Genomic DNA, 11,772 nt, shown 5'->3' with positions numbered 1-11,772 from the left:
TATACATATGTACATATTAATTAAACTTATGTTTACATGCTTTTTATCAGTATTTATTATAATTAACTTTGTTTTTATCAATATTTATTCCCATCGTGAGAGTATGAATATTTATACTTTTAATCCCGTTTTTAACACTGGGTTACAAATGGATGGATGAATAAACAAGCAGACAACTGATTATCAGAAGTGTGAGATGCTCGAGAATATACTCCGATGTCCTGTTATATTTTAGATAGCAAGGAGCAGACGGCTGAGTTTAGTGAACTTCACCTAAACAATCTGCAAATTTCATTAAAATTTAATAAAATATCATCTTGTCTTTATTTTTAGTTAGCACATAACTTAAACACTTAAAGCTGTAAGCTAATGATAGTTATATAAGAGCAGATGCTGCTGGTGCAATAAGCTGGACGTTTTACGTCCAATCGATGCATGATCTGGTTAGTCGACTAATCGCAAAAATAATCGGTGACTAGTCGACTATCAAAATAATTGTTTGTGGCAGCCCTAGTTTCCAGATATAAAATAACAAAATAACTTAAATGATCCTGACTGGATATAAACACTTAAACATTTGACACAGAATTGAGTTTATTTCCATCGTACGTTACACAGGGTCAGTTTACAACAAATGTTGTCTATCTTTAATATTAGCAAGACAACTCCAACAGTCATCAAATCCCCTATGGTCAAACGCTTGAAGTGAAGAACTTCATCATAACAACTAGCGACCTCCACAAGGGCCAGGCTCAGGCAGGAGGGCCCATCTGCCACAACCAGTTTGGGGATGCGGCGAAACAGAAGAGAAAAGGAAAGCACTGAGAGATCACAAGCAACAGCCATGTGAACAATGATTTAGAGAGCCACTTTTTTCCCTGAATAACTCAAGCATATGCTATTTGATGTAAGTTGAAGTATATAAATATGAAATGAATGGATGTGCAGCCGACAAATCTGCAGCAGCTGTGTGATGCTGTCATCTCAATATGGACCAAAATCTCAGAGGAGTGATTCCAGGACCTTGCTGAATCTATTACATGAGGAATTAACACTTCTAAAGTAAACAAAAGCTCTGTACAAGCAAGGTGTGCCTAACAAAGTGTCTGGTGACTACTGCCAAAAGAAAAGGCCTGAAGGACCCCAAATATAAACAGGACCAGTATGTACTTTCATGCTTTCACTTTCTATTGTGTAGCTCCATCAGTTTTGTGACCTGCTGAGCCTAAAAGAATTACTTTGTCATTACTAACACAGTTTGTTTCTATGAAATGCTGTAGACACAGCATTAATTATTTGCCCTAAAGGTGATTTTTCTATCTCATTGAGCAGAGGGTATCTGCCCTACATAATAATAACTGCTGAGAACACATATGTGGAATGGTTGCCAATATGAAAATAGATTATGATGTTCTTATCCTTGTTTCCATTTGAATAAAAGTCATGTTAAATCACTGTAGAGTATCTGGACTCTTTAAAACCCTATTATTTGATCAAAGGCCAAGTCACACAGAACACTCCCCCCCGCCCCACGCATCCCTCCGATAATAGATTCTCTTCCAATCAAAGTTGGCGAGCACTTTACCATTAATTGCCTCATATAGAAGGAGAAGCCCTTGTTTATTTGATCTGTATTTAGCACTCGCCCTGATGGAAAGGGAGATGCACCCATTGAGTTAATAGAGAAGCAAGAAGATCCTTCAATAAGATAATGAATTTTTTACCCTTGACTGCCACTTTCCAGTAACACATTGAGCTTCTGTATGATTACGTCATTAAAGGTGTTGTTCCAAAGCCAGGAAACTGCTGCAAGTAAACTTCTGAACGTGTAAACATTTCTACTTTGCTTCGAATCACATTTGCAGGATAAATAAATCCAGCCTCTAAAAGCAGGACTCATAAGGTCACAAGGTTTAATGACAACAGTGACATTATAACAGAGAGACGTGGGTCGAAAAGAATCCAGACAGGAAATATATTCTGTAAAGATGGTGCTTGTATCACCCTTAGCTGTTTTCCTAGGGTACTGTACTCTTAACAGCGTTCTTAAGGTCTTATCATTGTGTAATTTTTCACATGTAGAAATAGAAATAGGAGGGAGAAATGCTCCTATACCTTATTCTGGGATAACGAGGACAAAGATTTGATTCGAACACCAAAGTTAAAGTGATTCATTCAAATAAGAAGTGAGATGGCCACCAATGGGTGTGACCAAGGTGGCTGCTGGGTAGCAAGACTCACTTCTACAATATTGCCTTGCTTCATTCAATCTGTCTTTTAGTTTGTTTATATGACTTATAAGATTAGCAGAGTTTATGTAGTTCAAGCAAATTAGTTTCTCCGTTGATGTTGACGGTGTAACAATTAAAATCAGCGTGACAAGTTAATTAAGGGATGACATCTGAGGGGTGTTTAAAAAACAAAAAAAAACCTCACTGGATCATAGCCTGCCGCTGTGTGCCGGTACTGCAGAGGAATTTTTTTGTTTGTTTTTGCCTATTTTTCACTGAAGCTCTCTTTCACAGTCCAGATGCCACCATGCCTCAGCATACCTTCTGGCAACTCATTGATTGGTTTCAATGGATCAAACTCCAGCCCGTGTTTTCGCTGCGTGAAAACAGCCCTGCTTGTTTGCCAGCTGTCATGTATTGACCACGGTAAAATGTCATTTCCTCCGGGAACAGAACCTGCCAGAATTACTGATTTTACTTACTTCTGCGGGTAGCTTTCATTGTGCATTACAGCATTTAACTAAAATACTAATATTGTATTGGCATTTATATTTTTTCTTGCAGCTTTGAGGTGATGTTTCTTTCTTGTTTTTTTCTTAAATGAGAAAAGTGCCCACTAAAGAAACAACAATCAGTGTGGCTTTTTACACACACGCACAGGTCTGCAAATTAAACTGGGGAAATATACAGTTATTGAGATGCTGACACAGATAGCAAACAATAATTGAACGTATGTAAAATCAATGTTATACTCTCAACCTAAATGTCATTGAATCATCATTGAATTCTGATATTGGTTCTTGATCATTTTTGCACCCTCAGTTAATACTGAAACAATGTGGACGTCACTACTAAAGATCAAGAGGACATAAGTGTTGTTTCAACTGATGTAAAAAAAATTACTTCCACTACTTCAGAATAATGAAATTTACTTATCTAAATTTACTTATCTTATAATAAATGGTGTAATGATGTTGAGTGAAACATTTTTGAGTGTACTATTAAACTCTAACATCAGTTAAGTTTATTTAATTTATTAAATCAAGATTAGTTTACAATAATTTTTGATGAATTCACTCCTACTGAATGATGTCCTGCCTCCACCTGGTGGGAATGCTAACTGTGAACTGCCTGAAGGTAAAAGAGTCACAGACTGTCACTGCCTCCACTTGCTGAGTGACTCCATGTACAAAAAGAAAAGAAAACCAAAAACTGAAAATAGGACATGAAAAAAAAATAAGGAAAAAGCAGACTTTGTTCAGAGGTTTTCATATATATCTCTCTCTTTCCAGAATTCATCCTAGCTAACATAATCTGCGTAAGTTGTCAGTTACGTTAGCAAGCTAACTTCGGTTATTGACATTTTGAAGTGCCTAATAATGACCATGGTGACAGTTACACATCTGCAATATGTGTCACTGTACTCAGTATTTGACGAAGTATGAAATATAATTGGTTAAAATACATTTGGCACCTTTAAAATATTAAAAAATAAGTAAATGCTTACCTGATGCAGAGGAGATCTCTGGGGTGCAGTGATGTCGACTAATACAGGATTGTCTCCTGTATCATAGATTTATAAATATCATCTTAATAGTGGACATATGGGATGCAATACTTTAATTTCCCAGTCAACTATATTGACAGCTATCATGATTTTTCATCTATAAATAAATCGTATTTTAATATAAATTCCTGGTCAACCATAGATCAGTGACCAATGGTGGTCAGACGGGATGTACCACATTGCGAGGGGTGTGATGGAACAGTTCAATTGATAATAGCTTTTCAATTTCCCAGTCATCTCTGAATCCATAACTTTTCACTTGGTCAACTATAACTAGATCATCAATTATAAACAACGACAATTATAAGCTATATAGTTTATGTCTTGCATATTTCCACAACTGTATCCATAATCACATACTGTGTATGCTACCGTTGTATATAGTGTGTTATCTTACTTTTTTTCATTGGTTGTACTTATTTGTATTTTTGTATTTCCTTCTGATATCTGTACCTACGCTGAGGTAACGCAAAAATTTCCCCGTCGTGGGATCAATAAAGTCTTGTCTTATCGTATCTTAGAAAAACATAATCAACCTAATCAAACTGAATCAATGTTATTCCAATGTCATTACTATTACACTGACAAGTTTCATCAGTATTTCAACATTGATTCAAAATTTATTTAACATGGCCGGATGAAGCAGTTACTGCGCAGTTAGTGAGTCCGTATAATCAAGGTTTTTTTTTTAGAATGAATCCTGCTGTTCATACTTTATTCTACACTCCAAAAACCAAGTCTTTGCCCTCATTAACATGAAGAAATCATTTTGAGTAAAATCTAGCTGAAATATATAAAATCAAAGTTTTATTTGTTTAATAACTAATGAATTGTTAAGAAAATATGCTTAGTATAAGCTGAATGCATACCAATCAATTAAATGTTTTAAATGTTTTACACTTATGGAAAAAAATTAACTGGAAAATGCAATTAAATTACTTAAAGTCGACAGTGTCCTGCAGTCATACAATGTTTGTTTGTTTTAGTTTTATTATCCTTCATCACATCTTTAATATGTTCTGTCAACATGCATGTTGGGTTTTTGGTTTTTTTGTCATTTATTATGACTCCCATATTCCATAATAGCCATACTGTATCTGAGAGGAAACTGGCCTCCATGAAGCGCCTTGAGGCGACTTATGTTGTGATTTGGCGCTATATAAATAAAATTGAATTGAATTGACTGTTTTCTGGCTTTAGAAGAGCCCGTGACAGGAGACTAACCGGTCAAATATTGTTTCAAGCCAGTTTCAATTGAATAGTATCCACACAGGAAGCAAGGCATGCTGCCGGTTTAAGCAAAAGTGTTTCACCTGGAAGAGCAAGCACTAAATCCAATGTGACGATAAAAGTCAGCACCGATACATTTTTAGCTGTATAAAGACTGTGCTTGTGTGATGGGGGGTGTTAGGACAGAGCGGAGAGAGCTAATGTAAGATTTTTGGAACAGAGTCATTTTTTCTCTACACAATTAAATCCAGGAAAAGTTCTCTATACTTCCATCCAGCCATCCATTTTCGTCTGCTTATCCAATTCAGGGTTGGAACTTATCCCAGCAAAAGTTGGTATACACCATGGACAGGTTTCCAGTGTACTGCTGGGCTAAAGCAAAGAGACAGACAGCCTTTCCCACGCACGCTTTAGAATTTCCAGTTAACCTAACCCGTTCATATCTTTGGAGCTGGTAAGAACCCACACAAGCGCAAGAACATGCAAACACAGCCCCAGCTGTCTGGTTGATTCGAACCCAAGACCTGTGAGCTGCACCATCACACAGCTCTTGAAGGCATCTTATTCTTGATTTTACAATGGTGTCTAAATAATATGATATTAAGCTGGAAATAATCAAGAAGTAGTCTATTGGGTCCATGAAGAAGCAAACATGTCCTTTGTTCACAGCTTTAAAAGCCAGAGGTGAGTGCAACCTCAGATGACCTTCCACAGCTACTCTCCGCTTGTTCACAGAGCATTCAGTGGGCTGTAGATATTGACTTGCTGTGACTTGGCGCTGTGATGGTATCAGATGAGTGGGTATGTCTCATCTTTGCGAGTCAGAGTTAGCTGATGTTTATTCAGCTGTGTGATCCGTAGGGAAAAGGTCACTTCAAACATGTTTCAGCTTTGCATGCACGTCTGATCATTTAATTCTGATAAGATGAGACACGCAACCCACGGTTTTCTTCTATATTGGACAGCCTACAGCACATTTCCCTTTCAGCCATGTTGTACTTAATTGTATTTTTTTTGTGTCTTATTAATTTCACACTTTTCCGGGTTGGTTGCTTTTATCTCCTGCCTGCGCTTTAACTGCAGATGTAATCGATTTAACTTAAGAACCTTTGTGCTAGCCCAGTGTAATTACAGTAATTACAAAGCCTGCTTTCAGACATCTGCTGCACACTTTATTAGGCTTTACTTTCCTGACTGTAGACTTTTGAAGGTGTCTTGCATTTCATATAAATATTTGTTGATGTAATTGAGTCGAAAGCTGATTAAGTTGTCAATATATAATTTCAAAATTGTTGCAGTTATGTAATGAATAGGCACTTGACTGATTGTTGATATATTGCTGACTTGTCAGGGTTCTAACGAGCATTGATCCAGCATAGAGTCAGTGGATCAAGCCACACAATTTCACGAAAAAAAGCCCATTAATGGTTGGACTTATAATCAGAAATAAGAGACAGAATGAGAAGCTGTGTGCAATTCTGTTTCTCTCCTTTCTGACAACACAGTAAACAGATGATGTTTGCTGCGCCTGCATAATTGCTCATCATGACAATGTGACACCTGTGCCGTTAAAGGTCACGGAGTAAGTCCATAATGTTGTTCCCAAAAAGAAAAAAATCGGAGCATGCACACAAATGTGCCACTCCTTAGTTATGATGTGTTGTGCAATGATTTATAATAACCATCTGCAGCCTTATTGTGGTGGAATTACATTATTTTTTCTGCATAAAAACGAGAAGAAAGCATCATCTATATCCAATCCCTTTATAATTGGCTTAGCTAAGCCATATACAAGACAGGAATCAGTTCCTCTGATTATAATGCGACTACACTGCAACAAATATTGCATAGAGAATGCACCTAAATCATTTTGGAGAACAACATGCTGTCTTGTCATTCTTTAGTGTTCTTGTGACAAACTGATTTAATTTTGTAGACCTACACGGTGTACGTAGCGTCTTTGGAAAGCTGCTGCAGTGACTGGTGTTCTAAGTGTCTGGCATGCCATTACAGATGCTGATTTTCATTCTTGTGCTGCATGATAGAGGATGTTATGACTTTTAGGTTTTGTGCTGCCCTTTAAAATGCCTTTGAATAGGTGAAAGAATTTAAAGCTTTTAAGATTTCAGGGTTTTACCATACAGATCCATTATTTACATTATGTAGCACTTCACCTTTTTGGAAATATTAAATACCCCACCCCTACTCTACAAGCTGCTTGGAAAAGTGTATGGAGTTATTAAGGATAATGCTGTGCCATTGGAGGTACTCAAGAATAATGGAGAAAGGTGTTCACGAAAAGTCAAATAAGCACTGGTCCTAATAAGCCTGTGCGCCGCCTTGGGAGCTGCTTTCTGTAGACTAGACTTTTTATTAAAGAAAGGGGAAAAAGTGTCTTTTTAAATTCCTCAACTCAATGGCAAAAAGGCCACCTTCACTCTCCTTCATTTGGGAAATATTTCACTTACCAGTGAGAATAAATGTGTTTTATTTTGGGGGATTTTCTCTCAGTCTCACAACACAATGGCCTTTTCCATTTTCCTCAGCTGCCATCCTTGATGACCCTATGGAGTGCAGCAGAGGAGAGCGTCTGGCTATCACGCTGGCCAAAGACAGCATCAACAGGAGCAGTAACCGCTCCATCACTGGCAAGCTGGAGGTGGACATCTTTGAACTGCTGAGAGACAGCGAATATGAGATGGGGGAAACAAGTAAGTAGCACAGGAAAGAAAAGCAAGTGATTGTGTGTGTTTGTTGGCTAACATGTTTATTCATTCAGAGAAAAAGAGCCTCTCTTGCTCTTTCTGCAAGTAGTTGCTCATAACATATTTTAATAGATGTTCTATTTTTTTATATGGCTGCTCGCTTTTTTAGAGATGACCTTGAAAAGTTTTTCCGATTGTGATGTCACCGCGGGCCCATCAGCATTTATACTCCCTGTAATCCTGCATTTTAGTCCTGAACAATAGGCTCAGAAAATAAATCTCCACCATCAACGCTGTGATACAAGCATCAGTTGAAAAAGGAATCAACAAATTCACTGAGATTTAATTAATTTTTTTCTCCAGAAAGTCTCATCTTTTCAAGCTGTTCCAAGATCTCTTTCTTAAAGATCTTGGGATTTCTGAGAAGTGGCAATAAAGATTGGCACAATTATACATTTACGTCTACGCATCGGCCATTAGCCCCAAGTTATAAAAATGGAAATGTGCACGAAAAGACAGAACACGTCACGTTTGGCCTAAACCACCAGGTGCAGTGGACATTCTAATCCAGGTGTTGTTGAGCTTTTATTAAGTAGGCCAGACCATCATGGGATTCCCACTAATTTGTTACCTAGATGTGACAAATGCATCACTGAGAGTGACCCTATTAACACAAGCCAGAGTAGCTATTTGTTATCAGCGGTATCAGCACTTACCCACAGCATTTTTGTACTGTCTGGTGACTTGTTGCATCACACCTCAATGTTTATTGGTTTGTTTGTTTTTAAAAATTTAATTAAAACACCCCAAATCAATACAGCGCAGTGTGTCTCTGTAAAAAGTGCAGCCATTGATTTTCAATATGACACATTCCTACTTTCCCAAATGCAAGAGCTTCAGTGGTGCCTGCCTAATACATGGAAACAGCACTTCAGTTACCACAACCACAACAAACTGTTTTACTTTCTCTGCCCGGGCTAAGACAAACCTCACAGTGTGGTTCCTTTAGTGTGCTTGCGTGCGTGCATGTGTCCCCGTGTGTTTGTGTTTGTGCGTGTGGGTATATGTAAAGCAAAGTGTGTAGCTGTGCACAAGCTGGATTTTGTGTATACTGTGCAAATGTTTAGTGTGTGAAAGTGTGAGTGTGTAATTAGAGCCAGGATTTGGATTAGGGACGGATCAGCGGCCACGGATAGATGAAAATATCACAGAGTGAGAATTACCTGGGAAGAAAAGTCAGATCCCACCATCAATGAGTCCTTTCCTGGCTGTTCAGTATGGACATAGACTGCTTGCTGCATAACATCCACATACTGTAAGATTCTATCATGCACAGATTTTCTGTTCTATATAATAATGTGTGACATCTATATGACAACCTTTATTCTTGAACACATCCTGAATTTACTCTCTTTAAGTAGTCTTCAGGAAAGATCTCTAGGTTTCTTGAAGTCATTTAAAGCTCTTCTTTAAATGTTGAGGCCTTTTATTCTGTTCTCTGTCAAGATGACCCCACACTGCTTCAATAAAGTTAAGGTTGAGCCTCTATGGAGGCCAATCCATGAATGATGGTGTTTCATTGTTTGGGATCATTGTCGTGCTGAAAAAGGTGGCATTGATTTGTGAATTCAAATCTGAAGGTATTTTTCCGCTATCATGATTTTATCAATTTTAACATGATCCCCAACACCTCTGGCCGAAATGCAGCTCTTTACCATGACAGAGCCTCCATCATGTTTTACAGCCACCTCCAACAGGTTTTCTGGGGGAACACCGAGGCGCTCCCGGGCCAGCCAAGAGATATAATCTCTCCAGCGTGTCCTGGGTCTGCCCCAGGGCCTCCTCCCAGGGGGACATTCTCAGAACACCTCACCTAGAGGCGCCTAGGAGGCATCCTTGTCAGATGCCTGAACCACCTTAACTGGCTCCTGTGGAGGAGCAGCGGCTCTACTCTGACCCCATCCCAGATGGCTGAACTCCTCACCCTATCTCTTAGGGAGAGGCCAGCCACCCATCAGAGAAAGCTCATTTCTGCCACTTGTATCCGCAGTCTCGTTCTTTCGGTAACTACCTAAAGTTCTTGTACATCCGCTTTGTGTAGGAGCTCAAGAGCTTTGCTTTTACGCTCCGCTCTTTCGTCACCACGATGGACTGATACAGCGTCCGCATCGCTGCAGCTGCAGCACCAATCCATTAGTCGATCTCCCGCTCCCAACTTTCCTCACTTGTGAACAAGACTGCGAGATATTTAAACTCTTCCACTTGGGGCAGTATTTCTTAGCTGACCCGGAGTGCGTATTACACCCTTTTCTGGCTGAGGGCCATGGCCTCAGACTCGGAGGTGCTGATTCTCATTCCCGCCGCTTCACACTCAGCTGTATACCGCTCCAGTGTGAGCTGAAGGCCATCACCCGATAAACCAAAAATTTCAGCCGAAGAGCCCTATCTCCTGAGTCTTAACTGGATTTTTTCCCTATTTCTTAAGGGCGTGAGTTTACAGGGTTATACTACCTTGTATTGATTAGTGAAAAACAATGTTAAATAGTGATAATGGCCTAAAGATGATCTTATGATCTGAACCACAAAGGAACTCGAGGGACTTGCATAATTATGGAAATCTTGTGAAGTATTTCTGGAGATGTATATAGATGTTTATGTAAATAGTTATTATCAAGGAGAAAAAGAACGCTTGTGTTTATGGCAGTTATGGTCACACAGGTTTTAAGGCTGTCAGAGACAACAGTTTCTGTTGGTGTTTAGCTTTTCTTCCAGATAAGGTGAATCCAATTTTTTCACTTTCACCCTCAGAAAAAAAGAGTGTGGCACATTCCTCCTTGTTGAATAAGAGTAGTCCCACTGGCTTTGAGGCTTGTGAAGATGAAAATCTTCATAGCAGAGGTCCCCAGTGTCATCGACTGAGTCAGACTGCCATCAGAAAGGGGCTGTGCTGAGTTTGACTTCTTGTGAACAAATAAAGCAGGGGTGGGTAATTAATTTCCCCCAAAGGCCACATGACAAACTGGGACCGTTGTATAAATAAAATGAATACCAAGCAGAACCGAGTGCAGCTTCATATTAATTTGATCACTTAATAATCTTTTTGTTGCGGTCCTTCACAACAGTCCAAGTTTCTCATGAGGCCTTTGAGGAAAATTAATTGTGGTAATGAATGTGGAAAGGAACAGACTGTGGTAGTCAGTGACTACCTGAACTCCAGCGCTGTACTTTCATTGGACTTTGTCTGCGCCTACATTTTCAATTATGGCTTGTTGTAGCATCTTGTTGGTTTTTTTGACTCCCTGAATGTGGGATACTCAGATCCTCTAGCTGATCCCATGTACCCCACACTGCCAGTATTTACTCACCTATCCAAATCATTGGCGTTGCATTCAGGTGTTCCAGTCACGTCTATGGCCACAGGTGTATAAAATCAAGCACCAAGGCATGCAGACTGCTTCTATATTTGTGAGAGAACGGGTCGCTCTCAGCAGCTCAGTGAATCCCAAGCATGGTACCGTAATAGGATGTCACCAGAAATTTCCTGACTACTAAACATTCCACAGTCAGCTGTTAGTGGTATTATAACAAAGTGGAAGTGACTGCAAACAACTGCAACTCTGCCATTAAAGGGTAGGCAATGTAAAATCACAGAGCGGCAGATGCTGAGGCGCATAGTGTTCTTAGCTCGAGAACAGTGTGTAAATTGATTTTTCAGGAGTTGTGCTCGGCCCTTATTTCCAGTGAAAGGAACTTTTAACGCTTCAGTATACTGAGACATTTTGGATAATTTCATGCCCCCAACTTTGCAAGAACAGGTTGGGGATGACCCCTCCCTGTTTCAACATGACTGCACACCAGTGTATGACGCAAGGCCCATAAAGACGTGGATGAGTGAGTTTGGTGTGGAAGAACTTGAGTGGTCTGCACAGAGTTCTGACCTCAACTGGGCAGAACGTCTTTGGGATGAATTAGAGAGTAGACTGCAAGCCAGGCCTTCTCATCCAACATCATTCTTTGACATCACAGACACTCTTCTGTA

At 39.3% G+C, this 11,772-nt stretch overlaps 1 protein-coding gene across 1 annotated transcript in view; it reads left to right on the top strand.

The window, feature by feature from the left end:
- The window catches only part of LOC102199689 (glutamate receptor ionotropic, kainate 4-like), a 306,415-nt gene that overhangs the window by 202,110 nt on the left and 92,533 nt on the right, over positions 1-11,772 (top strand). Inside the window, exon 4 of the mRNA XM_013910444.1 lies at positions 7,575-7,739. Within this exon, the coding sequence (XP_013765898.1) occupies positions 7,575-7,739 (165 nt within the window). The remainder of the gene's footprint in view (positions 1-7,574; positions 7,740-11,772) is intronic.

The sequence above is a fragment of the Pundamilia nyererei genome, unplaced genomic scaffold (genome assembly GCF_000239375.1).
Source record: "Pundamilia nyererei isolate P.nyererei 1_Seehausen unplaced genomic scaffold, PunNye1.0 scaffold00003, whole genome shotgun sequence".
NCBI lineage: Eukaryota > Metazoa > Chordata > Actinopteri > Cichliformes > Cichlidae > Pundamilia > Pundamilia nyererei.
The sequence above is the reverse complement of the archived record's forward strand: the minus strand, read 5'-3'. Positions and strand labels throughout refer to the sequence as shown.